This window comes from Molothrus aeneus, chromosome 8 (genome assembly GCF_037042795.1).
Source record: "Molothrus aeneus isolate 106 chromosome 8, BPBGC_Maene_1.0, whole genome shotgun sequence".
Lineage (NCBI taxonomy): Eukaryota > Metazoa > Chordata > Aves > Passeriformes > Icteridae > Molothrus > Molothrus aeneus.
The window spans coordinates 7,625,526-7,648,843 of record NC_089653.1 but is presented as its reverse complement, the minus strand read 5'-3'; the positions used below and the strand labels follow the sequence as shown (position 1 = coordinate 7,648,843).

At 44.4% G+C, this 23,318-nt stretch overlaps 1 protein-coding gene across 1 annotated transcript; it reads left to right on the top strand.

The window, feature by feature from the left end:
* Positions 1 to 6,181: 6,181 nt before the first annotated feature.
* PKD2L1 (polycystin 2 like 1, transient receptor potential cation channel) lies at positions 6,182 to 22,526 on the top strand. Its single transcript, XM_066554824.1, has 15 exons — positions 6,182 to 6,599; positions 10,386 to 10,499; positions 11,829 to 11,956; positions 13,067 to 13,323; positions 14,177 to 14,401; positions 14,782 to 15,010; positions 15,379 to 15,549; positions 16,251 to 16,432; positions 17,420 to 17,540; positions 18,121 to 18,219; positions 18,958 to 19,079; positions 19,395 to 19,512; positions 19,742 to 19,878; positions 20,620 to 20,764; positions 21,803 to 22,526. The coding sequence occupies exons 1-15, from the start codon at positions 6,305 to 6,307 to the stop codon at positions 21,986 to 21,988; spliced, it is 2,529 nt and encodes an 842-aa protein (XP_066410921.1). The 5' UTR covers positions 6,182 to 6,304; the 3' UTR covers positions 21,989 to 22,526.
* The last annotated feature ends 792 nt before the right edge of the window (positions 22,527 to 23,318 follow it).

The following is a 23,318-nucleotide window of genomic DNA, read 5'->3' as shown; positions in this document are numbered from 1 at the left end:
ATGACAGTTAACCAGTGCTGAGGATTTACGTTTGAACTGCTAATCCAGTTTTATACCCCCAGCCCCACCCTTTGGACTTCTCCTAAATTATTCCACATGGGATACTGGCATTGCCTGCCCCTGCCAGAGGCCCTAAGAGGTGGAAGTATCCCTAAAGACAACATGCAATGATTAAACTGCAAAGAGCTTGGAAACTTTCAGCAGATGGCTGCGGTATGTCCTCCATAGCATGTGTCTGCCACTCATGCTGTAGCTTGTGCATGATCTGTGCATGATTTGTACTGATCTGTGCATACACAGATCAGTAATCAGCTAGAGAAAGTTTCCCAGGTGGAATAAATTGCACTCCCTTCACAAACACCTGCACTGTTCCTCAGGAGGGAATGGCTGATAGTGAGTGCTCTGCTGAGCATTAAAAAAGCCTGGCTGCCTTGCTCCTGGCTGTAGGATGTTGCTGCTGCTTTGTCCTGGCGAGGACAGGCTGGGTCTTGTTGAGGCTGTGCTGACTCTGCCCATGGTATCCTTGTTAAGCGGGGTGACAGGCAGTAATTGACTGAGTTTGATAAAGGACAAGCCCAGCGTGGTATGGAAGGTGAGTGCTGATGGGACTGGGATTTCAAGTGCTTGTGGCTGCTGGGGAATGCAGTTCCAGGCAGAAAGCCACCTGAGGAGGGGGGGACCGGCGGAACGAAGGGCACAGGGCGGGCATGTCCCGGGGCTGCGCTGCGCTGCGCTGTCTGTCTGTCCCGGGGGAGCTGTGGCACCAGGGCAGCGGGGGTCGGTGCGTGCGGCCACCGCCGCGCCGGGAAGGCACCGAGCGCTCGGAGCCGGGCAGCGGGCCCGGGAGAGGGAGCGCACCGGGGGCACCCGAGGGGCCGCGGGGCGCTGGGGTAGCAGCCCAGGAGCCGGCCGAGCCCGCGGGCAGCGCGGGGCGGAGCGCTGCCGCCACCTGGCGGCCGGACCGAGCCGAGCGAGCGGGGCCAGGCCCGGCCCGGCCCGTCCCGCGGGGCTGCGGCGGCAGGAGCCGAAGGGTGCGCGGGCATCCTCGGAGCATCCCGCGGCGCTCAGCTGAAGAATTTCACCCCAGCTGAGACGGGCGCACCTGTCTGAGGTCGGCTGGACTGCCATCGCTGAGAGACTTGAGCACCATCCTCGTGGGATTCCTCCAAAAAGGCAGAAAAGATAAGCTCGCTTGCATCACCGTTTCAAGCAGGGCAACCCTGTGCCAGTCTGTAGCCATGTGCTAAGCGCTGTCCAGCAAACCTCGGTGGTCACAATAGTGAGTTTAAGTGCTTTACTGAACTCATAAGCATGCAACTGAGGAGTAGATGAAAAGTGCTGAAGTATAAATAATAGTTAATGAAACCAAACAATATTTCAGTGCAAGATTTACTGTGAATAAACTGTAAAAAACCACAGGCATTGCCTACACTTCAGAGATTAAATGCTTTAAAAAGTGCTGGTGCATCTAAAAGTGGGAACACCAGCAGGCACACAAATTCTGGAGGAGGGAAAAAAATTCCACAACAGAGACCTTTTTACTAGTCTCCCATTATATGACTTATGCCATTCCATCAGAAAACTGAATGTAGCACTGTCATTCTCCATCACACTTGCTTCTGTTAACAAAGCTGATGGCAACGACAATCTCATCTCTCATATCTGATGCATCCTGCTATTTTTTTCCCGGATGCATTAATGCAACATGTATTAATGCAACATTCTCCAAAAACCAATTCCTGATTCAGGAATCAGCATTCCTTCTTCTCATTGCACTTATTCAACACAAGCTTGCAACCTGCAGTGTTCTCAGGGATATTATACAGAGACTCTCTTGCATCTGGCAGATAGCTGGATTGGGGAAGAAATCTTTGGTCTGAGTCCTGCTTTGTGTTTGCAGGGACAGTGGCAGGTGTTTGCTTGTGATATGCCATGGACACAGACTGTGCGTGTCCCTCTTCTTGCTGGCTGTGATAAATCTGGGTAACAGGAGCAGCCTGTATCCAGACACCCTGGTACTGACAGCAGCTTATGAGAAGTGACTCCTTGAGCCCCTTGATGGAAGTTTCCTGACTTGTGACAAGTGTGGGTCACCTCTGGGCGTAAACTGTGGGTTGGTTGCCACCCCAGAGCGGGTTTCGTTGCACAGGAGGAAATACCTCTCGTTTTGAAGCTGGTCCTCCTGAGGCGCTTCTGTTTGTGAGGCGTGGTGCTCAGCTGGGCGTTCATCACTGCCCACGGTGTGTCAAGCACAGACTTTCTCCCAGCAGTGCCAATTGGCCCAGACAGTTCCTGGGAGCACAGAGCGTGTCTGCTGCATGTGTGTGGGGTAACATGCCCACACATGGACCTGCACAGCTGCACGGACCGCAGTGAAGTCTCAAGAAAACAACACCCTGCAGAGTGACAGTAAATGTTCTTCGTAATCAAAATTGTATTTAGAGATCAAGAAAATTTAGTTCTGTGTTCTAAAAAGAGGAAAAAATCAACATTATCTTGTAAAGGACCTGATAGCTTCTTCCTATACCTGCTTCTTTCTGCTCAGGTGGAGTTGCACATGCACAGTCCCTGTGAATTTGCAGCCAGCCAGTGAAGTCCCCACTGAAGGCCACTGCACAGGTACATGAATGTAAGAGAGCTCTCCAATGTGTTAGGAAATATGTAAGTGTTAGTACATATGTCTTTGTACAGATGTTTATGAAAACTTACTGCTAAATTGTACATCATGGTAACAAGTTTTTATAGATCAATTTCAATCTGTCCTTAGCTAAAATGTTCTCTCTCTTCACCTTCTCCTCCTCAGGCAGATTTATCTTGACAGATTGGAGACGTGTAGGGCTGCTTACTCAAACAATACTTATATCTTGATCTGCAGAAAGCACCTTTTGTGCTGGTTCCTCAACAAGTTTCTCATGAGATGGCTGGATTCCCTAGCCTCTGAACATAACTAGAATAAGAAAGGTATTAAAATGTAGATAAAATCCACCTGTTTGATGCAGAAAAAGAGATCAACAGAGAAGACTTCATCTAAATGAAAAGTAATGAAAACACATGAGCATTCATACACTGTGCTGGGAAATTTTTCAAAATGTCTCATGAACAGTTTACTCAACACCAAGGTACTGTGCTTGGAAGTCTGGTTTTTTATTTCTGATGTTTAACAGTTGATTAGTGCTGTCACCACCACTTTCCCTTTCCCTATTCCTGATGCAATCCATAGAGATAACAACTATCTCTAGCTCTGTTTATCTTGCCTGGAAGTGGGAACCAAATGCTTGTGTTGATGAGAACCTGCTGAAAATGGATTATTGCCAAGAGAATTAACATAGCACCCTAAGTAAGAAAACAGGAACTTGGATATTGAATTGTTTATGCATGGTTGTGTCTCTTTCTTTGTTTGTTTTAGTTGCAGTGAAGAGTGACTATAGAATACTGTGTACTGCTAAACTTATATACAAGATTTCTCAAGGCATCTGTAAATCTTTAAACCTCAATGATGATGATTAAGCTCCTGGAAGAAAATTAGAAGTATTGTTCAAAACCTGTGCTGAAACTGATTCTGTTATAGAGCTGGATACTTCTGTCCTGGTCCTCTACCAGCTCTATTCAGCACAGAAATTTGATCTGTAACTGTTGTCCCAGCATCATCTCTAGCTGGTGAAAATGTTCCCACCAGGCAGGGCCACTTCAGCAGAGGCTGGTGAGCTCCTGGACAGCCTGACCTCTTGGGTCTGGTGAGCAGATTTGCCTTCAGTCCCAACAACTGACTGCTCTTATTAACTGATAGGAATTTTTTTCTAACCATGACATCTAAGCGCTTTATAGTTCTAATTCAGTGTTTGAGAGTGCTTTTTTGGGGGGAATTTATGAACACTTTGGTGCTCTCTTCTCTTTAAACAAAGGAATTAAGTGTGGGATATTGTTTAAAGGTCTGTGTGCTTGACACACTGACAGAAAAACTTCAGTGGCTGTGGCACTTTGTCTTATTCTAACATGCTGAATCCTGTAGTGATAGTGGTTTCTGGTTTCAGAAACAGTCTTCCCTGGGCATCTCTGAAAGGTTTCCTCTAGGCCTGCTGAAAAATGGATTTCAACAAAGAAGGGAAAAAGAAGAATGGAGAAGAGAAATTCTGTTGGCTGGTTTTCACAAGAATGAAAGTTTGGTAAATAAGGTCCAAGGCACTGTAAGGAAAAGTGTGTGGTAAATGCTCACAGATGCTACCAGACCTACACTGTTTTTTAGCCAGGAAATACTGCTGCTCCACATGGCTTACATCAAACACCACAGAGGGCACAGCAGAGTGATCTATGAGGTCCTAAAGTCTGGATCATATTCTCCCCCAGCTGACACATCTCCTATCATTCAAGTTTACTGAAAGGAGTGTTTTAGACCCACATAAATTGAGTCACCTCATGCTGCCTGTAAAGTGTTGCATGTGTTTCCTTAATTATAGAGTGCTCTTGGTTCTACCTTGTGTTAGGCTCTTCAAAATCAGGTGACACAGGCATGACCTAGTCTTCTGGGCTAGGTGGGTGACTTGGTCTTTCAATACAGGACAATGTCACCCCTTTCACCACCTGCTTTGTGCCCCAGCCTCTGAGAAGGCAGATCTGCACTCCACCTGGCTCCTGAAGGATGGGGTGGGATGTGCTGTGCTACAGGCAGCGAGAGCTGCACGGTGAAAAAAAACCCCACATTGCCCCAAAGCAGCACTCCACATGTAAGTCAGGCTACTTGTGCATGGTCAGGGGTGTCTGCTGTGTGGTCCCAGGAGGGCAGCTGGCTCTGGCCAGGTGGCCTTTCACTGAGGCCTCACTCCTGAGATTGCTGCTGCCTGGGAGCTCTGCAGATACTTCCCATGACACTGCTTTCATCTGGTGAGGGAGTAATAAAACACAACAGGCCCAATAATACCAAATTCAGTCAAAGGACCCAACCCAGACCTCCAGTGACTTTCCAGCCACTAAGGGTGCCCTCTTAGTGCCCTGTGCCAAGTTAGGTCTTGTCTCACTGTTGTTCAAGCAGCTGCTTAGTGCCACGATCTTAGGTGACATCTAGGGGACATCTCTGTATTTCCTAGGTGGCTTGGCGACATCAGAGTCCAGAGAAAACACCCCCATCTGGGCCTGCAGGTGTGAGAAGCATGAGCCTACATGTGGCTTCCTTGGGTAATGCCAGAAAAACGGCAACCCTAAGTACCCATGGAGAGGCACCTCTTCTGAGTTATGTATTCAGACCTGAGGAAGGACCAGGCTCAGGCTACATGCTCTTTTACAGTCTCATCACCAAGACAAGTGTGGTGTCCTGGGGTTAAGCTCTGGGACCCCTCAGGGTACAGTCACAGACCTGCAGACCTGTGGTGCCTGGTATGTCTACTCGCTGGTGGCCAGTGGCAAGGTGGGTGCAGGCAAGTCCCAGCCACTGTTATTGCCAGTTTTGCTTGTTTTTTATCTTAATGGGGTTTTTGTTTGGTAGGGTTTGGTTTTCGTTTAGGGTGGTTTTCGTTTGTTTTGGGGGGTTTTGTTTGTTTGGGGTTTTGCTTGGTTTTTTAGCACTTTGTTTGGGTTTTTTGCTTGTTTGTTTGGGTTTTTTTATTTTGTTTTGGTTTTGTGGGCTTTTTGGTGGTGGTGGTGGTGCTTTCTGTTGTTTTTATTTTTTTTTCTTTCTTTCTTTCTTTTTTTTTTTTTTTAATCAGGCTTGCCTCAGGCTAGCAGGCACTTCAGAGCTTGTAGAAATACAGCAAAAGCAGGAGATTCCACCCCCTGGTTTCCAAAACGACCGCTACAGCTACTCCCGCGTTTCACCCCTGCTTTTGCAATCAGCAAGGAAGAGGATGCTGTGCCACCTGCCCGCCTCGGGGAGTTTCTGTCCCTTGGCTGCAGGTGCGGGTGCTGCCGCCCCGAGCGGAGCTGCCCGGTGTCACGGGTGCCCCCGAACTGACCGGGGCCGCTCCTCGCTGCCTCCTCTTCTCACGGCGGCATCCGCCTCTGTCATTGCCGCTGTGAAGCCGGGAAGGACTCCTGGACTTGCCGGTGTTCCCAGGGCGACTGGGATAATAGGGCTGACGGTGGCTCCTAACAAGGGGTAGTGCCACCCCTCTGGTCGGTGTCACCAGCTAAGCTGATATAAAAGAAAGAGAGGATGCTTACTGTCTGTGGGGAGCTGCTGGTGTGCCCTCTCCTGGCTGCTGAGGCAGACAAGCTGTTTGGCACTGATTATCTCTCTGCTAACTTTTAATTCCAATCCGGGCAGGCAATCGTCACAATTGCAGCTAAAAAGTACTTCTGCTGGCAGTGAGTAGTCATGAATTTGTCTCACCTAAAGAACAGAGCTGAGAGCCACTTTAAAGTATCAGAGGTGCATGAACTGGAGACAGTGGGAAAGAAAACTTGGGACAATCCTGTTTACAATGGCTCTCCCTCTACCTCCTTGAAAATTCAAACCATCTACAACCCCAAGTCTGTCCTGGAGAATCCCTACGAAAATTTTGAAGAGGTTGGGGATCCACTACCCTACCAGGAAGAACAGAGCAAAGCTGTGAATGGGAAGACAAGTCCTTTCCTCAAGTGCTGCTTCTACATCTTCCGAGGCATCCGAGGTAAATCTCTATTGCATTAGAAGGGACTTATTAGCCCTCAGAGCAATGGGGAGGGGAGGAAGAGAAGGGATGCAGAAGGTAGAAACCTCATAGTGTCTGTGTAGCCCAGGGACCTGTTCAACATGCAGTAGCATTACTCCAGAGATCATCTTTGGCTGACCTGAAAGGAGTATCCTTGTTCTGTGTGCCTTGCTATAGCTTCATGGTTGGTCCTGTCACCTTTACCATAAGATAAGAGACTTAGTGGGTCCCATGCTCAAGGTCATGCAGTGAATCTGTTGGCAGAGCTTAGGTGCTCTGAATCCCCAGGAGCCATCACTGTGGTGATGAGACTATTCTGTCTTTGTGTGCATTTTCTGGATAGAATGGTACTGGCCCCTGTGCTACAGTAACATAAGAACTTATAGCCCTATCTACCAGAGAAAATCTAGCACTATCAGGACTGAAATGCAGGGGATTACAGCAATGTGTCAAATAATGTTTTGCTTGAAGATAGCTGAAAGAGGTGCTATTTTCCAGTTTAAAAGACAAAGGGGAATAAAATCTTATGTAGGCTTATTCAGAGGCAAACAAAACCCTGGGGGCAAGATAAGTCTCCTGTCAGAATACAGTCCTGGGTAAGGGCATTATTTGAACAGTTTCTTATAGAAGGCATAAAATCACAATATTTTAAAAACAGGAAGGATAAAGCAAAGAAAAAAAATTCTTGCCAATTTGTCTTTTTTTTCCTCACTTGGAAGGCAAGAACCCCTCTCAGAGCCATACCCTCTAACAGTACGAGTGGGTGAAAACAGTATAGCTTGGTCCTGAATTGCACAGCCCCTCTGTGATCAATGCTTTTGCCATTGCCGTTACAGTCTAACACTACTGTTTCACATGGAATTCAGAGCAGAGGCTTTAGAGATTTCTCCTGGCCAAGGAACAGTGCTGAGTGGGTTTGGTAGCTAATTACAGATTACTCTTAGGCAGTGTATCATTTACCTGGTTTATTCTGAAATGCTTTCGTCTAGGCATTGTTTGAGACTTAAAATGGAAAAACATATCCATACTTTAACATCAAATTTCCATTTGTGAGCTGCCAGAGTTGAATTTGGAGCATGCAAATGATGGTAACTGTCAAGATACCACATCATTTTCTTCTTCTGACTGTTGCAGCGGTGTGTCCTGACAATAAGGGTGGTAAATAGGGCTGTAGGAAATACCAAAGCTGGGAATCCAAAGGCCAGTGCAGACAGACCAAAGGTCTCTTTGAGCCTCACAGAAGTGGGGACTTTTTCCTTGAAGAATTTGCTTCCTTCCTTTGCATCTTTACTAGGTGCTCATCATTTTTCATTGCCTCTCCATTGCTGGCTTTTCCCTTTCCATTTAATCACCTTGGTGTCTCACATGGAAAATAGAAATAGTACATATAAGTTAGTTAAACAATGAGAGTCTAAGAGGTTGGGTTTTTTGCTTAAAAACCATTACATGTCCATAGCTAGAGGCAATAGTTGATTATTAAGCTTTTTTCATGTCCTCATCAGTTACTGTGCTGGGTTAGTAGTGAGTAGCTGCTGCACCTAGTGCCACTGCTCAGGACTGTTCCTCTCTAAGCAGTGTCCAAGCAGCGCTGTGTCCTGGTTCCTGCCTACCTCCTGCCACCTCTGCTGCTTCATGGCCAGCCCATGGGCAGACTTGGCTGGGTATCTGGGTGTATGGTGGTTGATGAGGAATACCCAGCTTCCCACTGCCTTTGGAAGAGGATCTCCAGCTGTACCTGAGACCGTGAGCTAGTCACTCACCCGGGTCACAAGTCTGGTGATAATGTAGGTGTTGCCAGTAATTCTTATCAGTTACTTGTTAACTATCAGGAAGGTGAGACTTATAAATGGATTGCATTCATAGCCTGTTTTCTAGGCTCTGTTATTTTTTCTTTGCTCAGCCACGTGGGTGCTGTGTGGTCATTCAAGGTGCCATAAGGAAGACTGGATATCTTCTAGCCTTGAGTCCTTCTACTCCAAATGTCATGTCCAAAATAGCTGCATCCCCAAGGGGGTAGGTGGTGCCAAAGGAGACGCAGATGGGGACATGCTTCATGTATGAGGTGATAGATTTCCCTGCCATGTTTCCTAAAGACATAGCTGAAAATAAACCTCAGCTGATACAGTATTACAACTACTACATGCAATCTGTAAGGACTGGAGCAGCCTCATGGTCCTCCAGGTATCATTTTGGGCAAGAGTCTGAACCAAGTTCTCAAGGATATTAGAGTCTCCTTGAATTTAGGTGTTCCTGAGTACACTACTGTACTAAAAGTAAAGAAGGCCTTTGCATTTGCTCTAAACATATGGATAGTAGGGGTTCCCTGCTCATGGAAAAAACCCCAAACAAACCTGTTAAAAGATTGTGGTGTAGTCATACCTAAGGATGAAGGTAGTAATTTAAAAGTGATCTGAAGAGATGGGCAAATTGTTTCCCCATGTTTTTGTCCATTGTGAAGATTCCTGTAGATCACATGATACTTTCTCCTCCACAGGAGTTAGTCGAGATCATCTCCAGGCCCTCATTTCTGTTGCTGGTCTGGATTGTCCAGAACTGACTCCTGGTTTGTCTGCCCAGATGTGATGGCAGATGCTGCAACATCACTATGATCACTATGGTAGTTAATGGTGTAGAAAACTGTCTAATCTCTTGAGATGACAAAGAGCTATCAAAATGACAAGATAAATGCACACAGACCACTAGAACACTTTTGCTTACTCCAGACAAAAAAGAAGTTTGTCATCTGCCGGAGATGACTTCAAGTGTGGGGCCTTTGATCAGCTTTGATCCTGGTTTGCAGGAAGAAGGTTGTTTCATCCTACTGGGGATAGGAATCAGGGCTGAGCTCTCTAGGAGCTGCAGAAAGCAGCAAGACCATGACAATTATTGACAAGGCTTTCATCAGTAGGCTTTCAATTGAAAGTTCTTACGCCTTTCAACTTCAGGAGCATTCCAGAAATCACAACAGAAAGCCATTACAAAAAGAACAAACAAATACACTAATGGTATTAGGTGGTTCATCAAACACAAAATATCAAGGCTCCTTTTAAAGGAAACATTTCTCTCTTATTGACAACCCTGGTGACATTTAATGAGTTGTGTGAAGAAATAGGATCTTTAGCTGGTGCAATTAGTGTATTGGATTCAGCTAAGCTCCATTGTTAGATGTCCTGAAGATAATTTGGCTCTAAATATTGTGCTGAAAATACTGAGTTGTATTGTTTGATTTTTATGACCAACAAGAAAACTGCAAGAGTTTTTAGGTAAGCAGAGACAAATATTTGGGGCCTAATGGTTCAGACTAAAAGGAGTAATAGTTGTAAAGCTAACACCAGATGCAGTTCTGCAGTGGAAGACCTCTCAGAAGGTCAGCTGTTGGCACATGGGTGACTGAGATGAAATATTATGGTTTCAAGAGCATTTGTGACAAAGACTGAACTGCTGCAAAGAGTAAGCTGAAACACGGTCAGGAAAAGATCAGGCTGTAATGAACAGAAAACAGAAGAAACATAAAATCAAACAGTGATTTAGCAAAATAAAAAGCCAGTATATTTCAGTGTTAGCTGCAAATCTTTTATTCATGCTGGAATGGTTCTTCTTAGGGGTATTTAGCAAATTTTTATTGGACAAGTTTTGAAATGAAAAGTGGCTTTGCCTTGAAAAGCCATAAAACTTCAACTCCCGACAGCGCTTTTTTGGAGCAGGACTACAGCTCCTTGAGAATGGCCATGAAAAACTCTACAGTTCCTTCTTTATACCCAACAGGTCTGTGGGGCACTACGCTGACTGAGAACACAGCTGAAAACAGGGAGCTGTATGTGAAGACCACCCTGCGAGAGCTGCTGGTCTATGTTATGTTCTTGGTGGACATCTGTCTCTGTAAGTAGCTGTCATATCTCATAGGCACCATTTCTGTGTGCAGCATGAGGGGAATAATGTGAGATTTTATTACTAGTCTTCCTTGCTCTGCTGTAAATGTTACATTTATTGTATGGGTGCTCACAGCAGCAAGAAGTTGTCATTAACTTACAGAATTGATGCTGCACAGAGAAGTAAAATTACTGACCAGTGCTAACTGATGTTGGTTAGACTTAAGCAGTACTTTCTGATTGGCATAATCAGTTCTAGCCACTGACTCCACAGTCCTAGGAGAATCTGCCCAAGGTCTTTTCTCAGTTTCACAGCAAATGCTCAACCCCCAGACAGTACCTCTAGAAACTTCCTGGTGGCAAAGACAATTCAGGGAGATTTTCCCCTCTGAGACTGGATGGGTGGCTGAAGCGATAAAGCAGATGACAGCTCACCCTGTTGTTCTTGAGTGAGTGTAATGTGTCCCTGTAGTGAATGGCAATGCTAATAAGGACTTTGTGCCAGTAGGACAATGGCTGTTTGGTTCTGCAATGGCTCATTCGTTATCACCAGTGAGCACCTGTGGCATGGGACAGTGAGGAGGGTTATATTTCATGGACCCAACAGCAGGAGAGATGGACAGACAATTCCACCCTAAGTTACTATCATGCTGTGCCAGGGAGACAGTGCTTCAGTCACCCTTCCTAAAGAACCAAGACATGCACACAGACGTACGCGGTGTCGCACACAGACTCATCCAGGAGGTGTGGGGGGTTGTGTCTTTACTGGCAGGTACTTTATTCTCCTGGTGTCCTTTCAAGAGTAGGACATGTTCTTAGTGATCACCATGATGGATGTTTTCCTGAAGGAAGGAGCACTGGAGAGTTGAAACAACATGTTTGTGGAAGTTAGAGCCTGCTCCTGTTGGGGTTTCTTGGTAGATGAAAACTTGCCTGGAGCTTTTCACTTGGGAAAATAAGGTGGTCTTTGTGCCTTCATGACTTCACATCAGAAATTCAAAATATAGGTCATGGACTTTGTTCTGAGAAATAAAATTTCCCTCAGAAATTCTGTCTGGGAACAAAAACTGTTATCCAGAACGTTCATTTGTATCCTCCAATGGTCTTCTCTTACAACTTAACTCTTACATTTGGTCAGTCTGACCATTTCAACTCTGCAACACAGAGCAGATAAGTTTGTAAATCTCTAAGAAAGCAGAAAGCCCTAAAATTTATTCTCCTGTGTCTTGTTTAGCTTACCTGTGAAAATATAAGGTACACAGAAAGTGAATATATAAATGCAGTTATATCAGGTGCCAGTACTCAGGTATAAGAAAGGACCCTCCTCTTGTTCTCTTAGTGACATATGGAATGACAAGTTCCAATGCCTATTACTACACCAAAGTGATGTCTGAGCTCTTCCTGCAGACCTCTACAGATGGCCGTGTCTCCTTCCAGTCCATTGGCAGCATGGCTGACTTCTGGGTGGTGAGTACAAATCTGGCCTGCCATGGGGAACCCTGAAACTCAGCTAGACTGGGATATTCAGTTCCCTCTGAAGTACTATCTAGTGATTTCAGCATTTTGCTGCCACAAGCTTTTGCCAGCTACTAGCAATAGTCACAATAACATTTGCATGCAAAATATTAACTTATTTCAAGTATAGTTTATCCCTGAGCACTATGTCCAGAATACTGGCTAGGCTAAGTTTTGTGTGTGCCCAGAAGAGTTCATTTCTCAGTAAAACAGGCAGGACATAAAAAATAATTTTGGTGATATTGCAAAGATAGGAAGTACTTGCCTAGAGAAGCCAAGGGATTTACTTCAGGTTTCCTTGTTACACAAGTGGCTTTGAATCCCAGAGTTCAATGTCTTCAAGCTGGTGTCTTAGTAATAGGCTATGTCCGTTTTCATGATTTTTTGAGAACATCAAAATTAACCTGCCTGTAATTCATGCCTGGGCTTGTCTAATCTATAGATTCTTTAGGAAGAAGCTGGATTAAAATTTGCAGTGACTTTTATCAAAGAGAGTGAAGGGGAAAAACATCTGGGGTCTAACATATTTTTGTCAATGAATGGGTGAAAGAATAACAAGAGCCTCAGTGAAGGCCATTGAGGTATTGCAACCACTTATCTCTGACAGCCAGAAGTTATTTGTCAAATAGAGTTGCCTTTTTCTGTCACATTAAAACACTCCAGCCAACAACGGCTCTATTGTTTCCCCACCACTGTTTCCAGGACACTGGCATACGCACTTTTCATCATTTGCAACTTGTGCCAAGGCAGTTCCTTGAGACTTGTGCTGACTGAAGTAGAAGAGACAATGAGACTTGTAGGGCTTTTGTCTCTCCATTAGGTACAGAAGGTGCCACAGACACATTACAGGCCTGTGAGAAACCAATGATGACCCTGCTGCCCAGCATCCCTCCTCTACCACCAGCCCTGGTCTTTCCTCTCCTTAACATACATGCAACACAAACTTTGGCTACTTTCCATCTTGGGGATCAGAGAGGGGTGGGTCAGGTCTCACTACCTCAATCCCAGACTAAGAGAATGTGTGAGCTACAAAGGAGTTGTTCTCCTCTGCCTCTTTTGCAGTATGCACAAGGTCCCCTGCTGGACAACCTGTACTGGACCAAGTGGTACAACAACGAGTCCCTGGCAGCGCACAGCACGCAGTCATACATCTATTACGAGAACCTGCTGCTGGGTGTCCCACGCATGAGGCAGCTGAAGGTGAAGAACAACTCCTGTGTGGTCCATGATGACTTCAAGGAGGAAATCTCGGGCTGCTATGATGTATACTCTGAAGACAAGGAGGAAAGGGTCTCCTTTGGGCTCATCAATGGAACGGCGTAAGTACATCTAATCCAAACGAGTCTCTTCTTGTTCAAATAAGAACTGCTGAGCTGCAGGATGCCAGGGGTGAGTTTCTCACATAAGGCTGGAATTACCCTTGCAGTCAGAGGCAGAAAGTCCTTTTTGTCTATCAATAATGTCTAGTGTCTCTTTAGGGGATGTACAACAGAATGAGTGTTCATGTTGAGAAAGCCATGAAAAAATCCAGTGGGAATATAGGAAGAAATTGTTGCCTATTTTTAAGAGAGTGAGAATAAATAAAGACCTTTGGGACCAGATCCATCAAATGGCAAGCTGGCATTTAGCTGGCAAGTTACTATTTGCTTTCCTCTGGGATTTCAGGAGCCAGAGAAAAGGGAGTGCAACTCTTTCATCTTGACAACCTGTTTCTCTATAATAATGTGAGGTAACTGCAGTTTCATATCTCTGCTCACTTCTCTCTGTGTGAATCTTTATCCATGAATGAGAAGCTATTATCCATTAGGAAATAGGAGTACAAGAGCGTTCTAAGCAGATGGTTGTGTGGGATGTGGTAGAAGGTAAGAGAGTAGATGCTGAGAATAACTTCCATGAAAACAAGACTGATATAGCCAACAAACCCCAGCATTTTCCCTCCACAGTATTGCAAATCATGTCGTGTCACTGCTGGGAAGCACTAAACCAGAAAACTAACCATAATGGTTACCAGTATTATGTAGGGTCAGATCAGGAGTAGGAATTAAGTGCCAATTCTTCAATTGCTTCAATTGAAAATTGCTCTGCCCCTTGAAGATATATTTTTTTCCAGGGCACAAGGCCATATTCGAGCCTGGGCAGGTGAAGCCTTTCTTTGTGCCTTGTCTGTTGCAGGTGGAGGTACCATTCTGAGGAGGAGCTGGGTGGTTCATCTCACTGGGGAAGGCTAACCAGCTACAGTGGGGGAGGATACTACATAGACCTCAAGATGACCAGAGAAGAGAGTGCTGAAGCCCTGCAGGTCTTGAAGGAGAAACTGTGGCTGGATCGGGGAACACGAGTTGTCTTTATTGATTTCTCTGTGTATAATGCAAATATCAATCTGTTCTGTGTTCTGAGGTAAGCTGAGTCCAGATGAAAATTCTTCAGCCTCTTCCATCTTCCTCAATGCCTCAATTTATTTCTTAAAATGCAAATATTTTATTATGGCTCACCAGTGGGGTGGTGACCACTCCCCTACTACTACTGAGTGATGTCAGTGGAAATTGTATGGTTTAGTGAGAAGTCTTGGTCTTCCTGAAATAACCAGTCACACTTCTTGTCACCTTTCACCCTTTCCTATCATAGGCAGTGAAGCAGCAGAGATAGGGCTGCAAAAACACATACACAATGCTTCCAGTCATGGTCTGGTGGATAGCTCATGCTGAATTTGATGCCTCTCAAAATTATCTCTGAGCTTCCATCCCTTAGTTTGAAATTGTTTCCTTGTCCCATTCAAGGTTAGTGGTTGAGTTTCCAGCCACTGGTGGTGCCATTCCCTCCTGGCAAATCCGGACAGTGAAGCTTATACGATACGTCAGCACATGGGACTTCTTCATTGTTGCCTGTGAAATTGTATTCTGTGTCTTCATCTTCTACTATGTGGTGGAAGAGGCTTTGGAGCTCCGTATCCACAAGTTTCAGTACTTCACCAGCATCTGGAACATTCTGGATGTGGTTGTCATTCTGGTGAGAATCCTTGCATACTTTTTGGGGAAAGAATGGCAGAGGTGTGTAAGAGCCAAAATAAATGAAGGGAAGTGGAAATTAGTCTAGATAAGACAAGAACTGGCACGTTTTGCTCTAATACTAAAATGAACAGCAGAGTAAATGGACACATGGTCTTTTGTCTGGAAGAACTGATAGGAGAAAATTCTTAGAGATGCCCAGAGACTGTAAAGTCAGGGTATCATTCAGCACATCAAGACCATATTTTCATAGCCCACCACTAGACTGCAGCTCTGAAGTGGGATTGCAATGAGTTCTGTGACATTTTAATTTTCATGGAAAGCACAGGAACAGTGATGACTGCAGACTACTCCTCTTCCTCTTTGCAGCTCTCCATTGTTGCCATTGGGTTTCACATCTTTCGCACCACTGAGGTGAACAGGCTGCTGGGAGAGCTGCTGGAACACCCCAACACCTACGCAGACTTTGAATTCCTGGCATTCTGGCAGACACAGTACAACAATATGAATGCAGTCAACTTATTTTTTGCCTGGATCAAGGTACTGTAGGGGATCTGGGAGGTGCCAGGTCTCCAGTCAGGCCTCTCCTTCTGGATAGCTTCAGGGTTGTCTCTTCCATCCCTCTGAGTAAATGAGTGTAACAGCTATAGAACAGAGAATTTTCCTTGAAGTCATATGCTCTTTTTTGCAGTAAATCTGGGCAACTTTTCACCCTTCATTCTGAGGTCGGTTATTTAGAGGTAACAGTCAGGGATATGAGTTCAGACACTGTGGTGTAAAAGTGGTTTTAGAAAATGCTGAGTACCATGTAACTTTGTCCATCCTATACTATTTTGGTATTCTTGAGGATAATCTGAAAACCATGTTTTTTTCCATGATGATCATTCAAGAGCTGGAAATGACTCATCTGTTGACATGGACTTTGCATTTCAACTAAATCATCTTGGAAAGCCACCAAGGGGCTCCTCATCAGCCTTAAGAGATTTGTTCTTCTAGCAGCCCCCGTTTATATTTTTCTTTGACAAAGGGAACAAGGTCATATGTTTATGAACCCAGAGAAGGATGGTGGCACACCTGGCATAAATGTCCTGAAGACTAAGCCACCATTCCCTAGCCACCTTTCTCTTCAGTACTTTTGTCCTGTAGTCAGCCTCTTGTCTTAGTAAGCATGTGCATGCATGAGAGGGACTGACCTAGCTGATGGTTTGGCCTAACTTTGTCCCCATTCTTCCATCCTGCAGATATTCAAGTACATTAGCTTTAACAAAACAATGACCCAGCTCTCCTCCACACTGGCACGTTGTGCCAAGGACATCCTGGGCTTTGCCATCATGTTCTTCATTGTTTTCTTTGCCTATGCCCAGCTGGGTTACCTTCTTTTTGGGACACAAGTGGAAAACTTCAGTACCTTTGTTAAATGCATGTAAGTGTGTAAATTAGTACCATGTTTCCATAATTTTATCAAAATAATTTTAACTGCTTTCCACTCTTCCCCCCAGTTGCAAATCTCAATGACAATCAGACACCTGTTGTATCTCATTGTAATAAAGCCACAATAGTTAATAAGTTGCTCACAGCCTTCTGGTTGTGACTGACATCTTCATGGACAAAAGAATGCAATAAGAAAACTGAGGGCTACAGGCAGATTTCTGTTTGTCTGGTGTTTATCAGTAAGGACAAGAGCTATGGTGGATATTGGTAAGGATATTTATTTCCATAGAAGTCCCACAGATACTGATCAATATATCTGAGATGAAGGATGACCTGTAGGTGGATGAGCACACATAGAAGGGAATGTTGGGGAAGTGAGTTAAAATCCCATCTCAGACAATCCTGCAGTCCATGGGCCTGCTCAGATAATGTGGGATGTTAATAGATGCATCTGCTACAGCAACGGTTTTCAGCTTGTGTCCCACAGACCTCTGGGCATCCAGGTCCTGCCTTTGAAGGGTCCACAAGAGAAAACAGAGATAAGGAAGCTTAGGATCAATACGCTTAAACATCTATCATTACTGGGGCTATGAACTACAAAAGGTTGAAGAGCACTATCCAGTTCTAACGTCCCTCCAGAGTCTCACAAACTTTCTTGCAAAAGATGGTTTTGTTGAGTCAAATGCCTTTAATTGGGGAAAATTCAGGTTGTTTTGTTTTTGACTTCTATTTATACCAAAACACACTTTGGACAACCTGAATTTGTGTGGAAACCATGTTTTATTTTCCTCTTGCTCTAACCAGATCAGATCACTTCACCCCTGAAATACTATGGATGCATTTAACTTGCCACTCTGGAGTGACTTAGACCCTGCTCTGGTTTGTGCCTGTGCCCATCTGGGCTGCAGGGAGGTTCAGGTTCACCTCAGGACTGTTTGTGTGTGCCTTTGTGTGACCCTGTGCTCTTTCTTTCCCCCAGTTTCACCCAGTTTCGGATCATTCTTGGTGATTTTGACTACAATTCCATTGACAATGCCAACAGGGTCCTTGGGCCTCTTTACTTTGTCACCTATGTGTTCTTTGTTTTCTTTGTGCTTCTGGTAAGCAACAAAGTCCTCCTTGTCCCTGTACTGAAAGCAGTATTTGAGAGACCCCTCCTGAAAACCCCTGGGTTAGGTGAAAATCCTTAGAAAAGGAGTTTTAGTTATAACAGCTTTGCAGTGCAAATCAACCACAGTAGGCAAAGAGTATGTTACTACAATTGGGGATTTGATTACTAGGGTGACTAAGGGCCAACATCTCTTAAGGTAAAAACTGAAACTGACTGACTTCCTAGGCAATGGATGCAGAGGGATGCTCATAATAACCAGGTTAAACACCCAGTGTCAGGAGTCCATATGTAACCTAAGATTTTGCAAGAGAAACTACCAAAGGTAGTAGTTGAGGTGGGAACAAATGTACTTTCAGCCACTGCTTTAACTGCAAAAACTTTAGAAAACATGTTGTGGCTGAAGTAGGCCTTTTCTTGACCCTCTTTAATTTGCCCAAGAGATGTCCCATAGGGAAACAACTCCTTGTTTAACTAAGTCTTGCACATCTGTGTCTGTTTCTTGCTGCTTCAGCTGCTGAGCAGGCAGGATGTCTCATGCATATTCATCTCACTGCTTCTCCTTTTCCTAGAACATGTTCCTGGCCATCATCAATGACACCTACTCAGAAGTCAAGGAGGAGCTTTCGAGCCAGAAGGATGAGCTGCAGCTCTCTGACATCTTGAAGCAGGTGATGAATAGTGAAAGCTGTGCTACTTTCTAGCTAAATCATGAAGCATTTTTTGGAAGTCCCTGACCTAAGTGGAATTTACTAGAGAGAAACAGTGGTTGCCAACTCCAGATCCCCCTTCTTTGTGTGCACAAGAGTCACAATTCCTTTCTGGGATAAATCAAGCTCCCAGACCCTTTGGCAATGGGAAGATGAGAATGCAGGTATTGGGTGAATCCTGTTACTTGATATAGTGTTTCTGAGAGACATTTCTTCCCAGTATGGTCTCTAGACAAAGCTCTTTCAGTCCTTCATAAAATGTACTTTGATTGATAACATGGCAAATCCTGCTGTGCTAAGTTGAGCCTATTACAGTGGCACAATTCTAACAGGTTAAATCTGTCTTTCCCATGGGCAAATTCCAGAAAAGTTCCTAGAAGGTCACAATTCTGCTGTGAGATCAATATTCTACAAGGAATAGTGTTTGAGACATTATCTTAAACAGCTGATGTGTTGGGAAATCCGATAAAGGAAGAACTGGGGTGAGAAAAGCAGAAGATTAGAGTGATAATGTCACTCTGAAGGTGTGATTCTAGTTTGGAGATGAGCCTCTTATAGCAGTGCTTTGTTTTTTGCTTGTGGAAAGCTTGAAAACTCCTGCTATTATTTAGCATATGCTCACCTGTATCACACTGCCGGCTCTGCTCTACTTTTCACTGTTCTGTGTGCATGACTCTGTGTCTGTGTCTTTGGTCACAGAGCTACAACCGGACACTCATGAGGCTGAAGCTGAAGAAGGAGCGGATTTCTGATGTGCAGAAAGCCCTGCAGAATGGAACTAAACAACTGGACTTTGAAGACTTCAAGAACAGCTTGAAGGAGTAAGTGAGTCAATTTGAGGGATGTCCACTTAGTCCTTTCTCTTAGTAATACAGGTAATTTAAATTTTCTGCTTTTCAAGACAAGAAGAGTGATTAGCTCAGATCTAGGCAATTTAAGATTTAAAAAAATTATCTTTCCTCAAATATTTAATTTCCTGTTCTAAATAGGTTTGTATAACTATCTCTTGCCCATTTGGGATGTTTAGGTTTATCAGTGGCAGGAGGAAACAATACACTGATTTCAAAATTCCCACTCTGTTACAGCTTAATCATATAATTCTATGCTTTGAGCTTTCTCTTTCTATTCTTTTGCAGACTGGGCCATGCAGACCATGAGATCACTGCAGCTTTCTCTAGATTTGACAAAGATGGCAACCGCATCCTTGATGAAGAGGAGCAACAGCAGATGAAGCATGACCTAGAGGCAAAAAGGGTAAATAAAATGGGCAAGGAAAAAAAAATTCTGTTTGGCAGACATCACTGCAAAGTGGCCTCAGGAATCTTTGGGTTTATGGTATAAACTAAGCAGACAACTAAAATATAGTTCCAACTCTACCTGCATGCAGCTGAGTGTATTGTTGCCTGTGAAGCTCTGTGTCATTGACAGTAAAGCCGGCAACAGAATTAGTATCCATATTTGCAGGAGTTTCTTTGTTTTCCAGGTTGCTCTGAATACAGAGATTGAAAATTTGGGGAAATCTTATGCTGACAACAACCTGGATGAGAATCTGACCTACATGGAAGCAAGGAATAACCACACTAATAAGGCCACCTGGGTCTCCAAAGAAGAGTTCCAAGTGTATGTTTGTGCTGTCAGTAGTTTAAACACCCAGCAAATGAGGGGTCCAATTTCCTGCTGCTTCCTTCCCTGATGTAACTCTTTACAGTGGTGCTGAGCAGTTTCAGTAAGATCTTGTCCCTTTTATCTTGCACATGTGTAAATAAGCAGGTCAGGAGATAACTGAGACTGTTCTAGTAATGTAGTTTACTTCTTCCTGTAAAAGACTGAGTTAAGAAATTTTGCTTTCTGCCTCTTGATTAACCTCTTCAGCTGTCATCTAGCCACAGGCAATATGCTGGCATGTTTCAGGTCAGAAGGTGGCCCAAATAACTGGGCCAAGGAAAGCTGATACCTTTACAGAAGGTCCTGTAGCAATAAATATCCTTGATTTACAGTTGGCCTTTATCCTTCAGGTCCAAGAATAACACTTGGCTATTATGTCCATAGGAGGAGCACAGGATAAACACAGCAGAGTGAATCAATATATCTTGATTCTGCTACTGAGAAACACTGAGCAAACCACATAGGGCCATATCAAAGGAGAGGCAGGTGCAATATTTAGTAGTGGAATTATGCTGTGTCTAGATCCATCCTAAAGAGAACCACTGATTACAGATGAAAACACAGTGTAGCAGTAGGTAACATAATCAGTGATCTGGGAGCATTCACTTCTATTTGAGGTCTCTTGGAGATGTCTGCAGCAAATCCCTTGACTCATCACAAGAAAAAGCTTACAAATGCTCTCCATGTCTCCCTCAGCCTCCTGCATCGTGTGCTGCAACTGGAACACTCCATAAACAGCATTGGCTCCAAGATTGATGCAGTGGTGAACAAGCTTGTTGTGCCAGAAAGAAAAGAGCTGAAGAGGAAGGATCTGTTGGGCAAACCACTGGGTGATAGCAAGGTTGGTAGCCCTCCACCATGCATTTGAACCAGCTTCAGATCAGGTGACTAGTTCTGCTGGGAGAAAGGGCCTGGTATCATCTTTGCTTTTCCAATCTTCATTGACTTAAGATAAAAAGGCTTGGGCAGGGTGTATGATCAATCCTTTTCTGTTTAAGCAAAATGACATAAAGCCTCTTGTTTTCGTGTCCCCACAGTTAACCCTAATACCTTTAAACACACCTTCTGGCTCCTTTGAGGCCAACCTCAGCCCTGTGGCAGTGGGTAAAATTTGCCTGTTGTCAGTTGCTTTCTAGCTGTTCATCCTCAGGCATTAAAATGATCAAACTGTCCTTTCCAGCAAAAGCAGCTCATGGCTGTTGTGGACATCATGCTGCTGCTCCTTTCCAGCAAAAGCAGCTCATGGCTGTTGTGGACTGTGATCTTAACTTCTTGCCTGTGGATTACTTATCACACATGTGGTGGAAGATTGGCCAACTGTGTGCTTATAGCATAACACTGTGACTTTTGCTAAAGGGTGCCCATATTGAGTCAACCAGTGTATTTTGGATCTTCAGCTTTAAAGTCAAAGGCAGCAAGGCATGTGGGAGCCGTGTCACTTCTCCAAGGTTTTGTGGCTTCAATAATGAGAATAGCCAAACAGCACAAAGTGACCTAGCAGAGTCAGAAAGAAGTCTCCCTTTTGCAGAGTAGTCCTGTGATCTCTTTGCATCTGAAAGAGTGTTTTGGGAGGTCCTACTCATGTGAACATGCCCAAAATCTTATGCAAGTGTTTGTTTGCAGATTTGCTGTGCCACAGCATTTCTGTGAAGGTGCTCTAAAGGATGAAAAGGGATGAATCTCTCCTTATTGGTCTAAAGCTTGAGTGTGCATTCATCAGTGTATCGGATCTTTAATAGACAGGCAGGCTTGTTCTAATTTCTGAGAGAATGTGGGAAGATATTTTAGTATCATGCACACCTTGCCTCTCTCCTACAGTGTTGCTAGACTTCTTGGTAGCTTCCTGACATTGCAGGTCACACTTTCTTCTTGTTGACAGGAGGAAGAAGCCAGTTGGGAAGAGCTGCGCCCCCAGAGCCTAGACCAGCTGGGAAAAGAAGCAGAAAGTTTGGGGATGGAACACATACAGAGAAACAACATGAGTGGCAACTCTTCCCAAAATGGGGTCTATCGCATCTTGCCCAAGTCAAGTGTACTGGGGTCTCAGGTGCCCAAGCACCTCTAGCCAGTCTGATATGCACTTCTATAGCAGTGCTCCCAGTCTGGCTGCCATGGTACCAAGTCACTGTCAGTTGTTCCCCCACTATTAGGATAATCCAGAGAGCTGGACACAGACACCACTGTTGCCAGGAATTCTTAATGTGAAAAATCAGGGATGCTCTTCTCCAGTGTAATGATATATGACATCACAGAGCTAGAACTTCTGTCCCCCTTCACCTTCTCCCCTGTACCCCTATGTCAGGAAGAGGTGAAATTTGGCACTAGGTGATGTATTAGGTTTCTGCCTCTGAACAGGCTGGCACAACACTGTTTATCTAGCCTTCCCCAAAAAGTAGGGAGCCCAGAACTCTGACCATTTATGTCCAGATAAGCACATTGCAGCTTGTTCCAAACACACGATGGTCTGCAGGAGACAGATATGGCTGTCATGTAAAGAAAGCAGAATGTAATCACCAGTGTGAAATGGGAAGAAGAAATGTAGTTCTTTCTACCTGGTTACAGCCAGTTTTGTTCCATTGTAGTTTGTTTCCAGATTACCTTGGTAACCCTCTCTGTACCTTAGGTTCAGGTGTTGAGAAAAGAGGTTACTGGTGCTTAACTCTGGATAACAATAAGATACAATAAGAGTTGACACTGTTGTAATTGGGAGAAGGTCTGAAATATTCTAAAATGAGAAGCAGTTGGTGGAGTCCTAGGTCTGAGTGTTAGGGAACAAAATTCTAGTTATATGATTTCTAACATAGCTGTTGACACTAAGAAATATGTCATTTATTTTCACATTCCTTAAATTGCATCTCAAGGTTCTTGCACCTTGCAAACTAGCACCCCTTTATGAAGTTTGATGCTTCTTGTTTCTGTGAAGGAAACAAATTTGCAGTTATGGGTGCTGACACCATTTGTGTTGAAGAATATTGTGAAAATGAGTGTCAGTTTTTTTACCACATGCAATATACTTTTCTTCCAAGCATTTTTCTGTTTGCTGAGGCTTCTCTTTTTCCTTGTAATTGGTGCAGGCTATTGCTGCTATTACAGGGCCATTGTAAATATATTTCAAATACCTTAATGACTGATATTCTGCCACAGTTAACCTCAAATAGGCTCCATAGGCTTAAAGCCAATAGAAATGTGAGCTGTACCAGACCACTGCTAACAGTTCTCATTAGTGCTACACTGTTTAGTGTGCTGTGCAGTGACAGGTTTAGCAGGGGCATTGTGCAGGGGCATCTTGTATTGCCACCTTTTCTAAGATGGATATGTCGCTGCATTCTGGGGAAAGCCTCTTTGGCAGTGTCTGAAGGACCTCAGGATGAGCCCTGTCCTCAGATGGCCCAGGT

What these genes read in the sequence shown, in the direction of transcription:
- PKD2L1 (XM_066554824.1), top strand. Translation starts at nt 6,305, where the DNA reads ATGAATTTGTCTCACCTAAAGAACAGAGCTGAGAGCCACTTTAAAGTA. An exon ending in CTTGGTGGACATCTGTCTCT is followed by an intron (nt 10,500 to 11,828) that starts GTAAGTAGCTGT and finishes TTGTTCTCTTAG; the next exon opens with TGACATATGGAATGACAAGT. An exon ending in TCCAAAGAAGAGTTCCAAGT is followed by an intron (nt 19,879 to 20,619) that starts GTATGTTTGTGC and finishes TGTCTCCCTCAG; the next exon opens with CCTCCTGCATCGTGTGCTGC.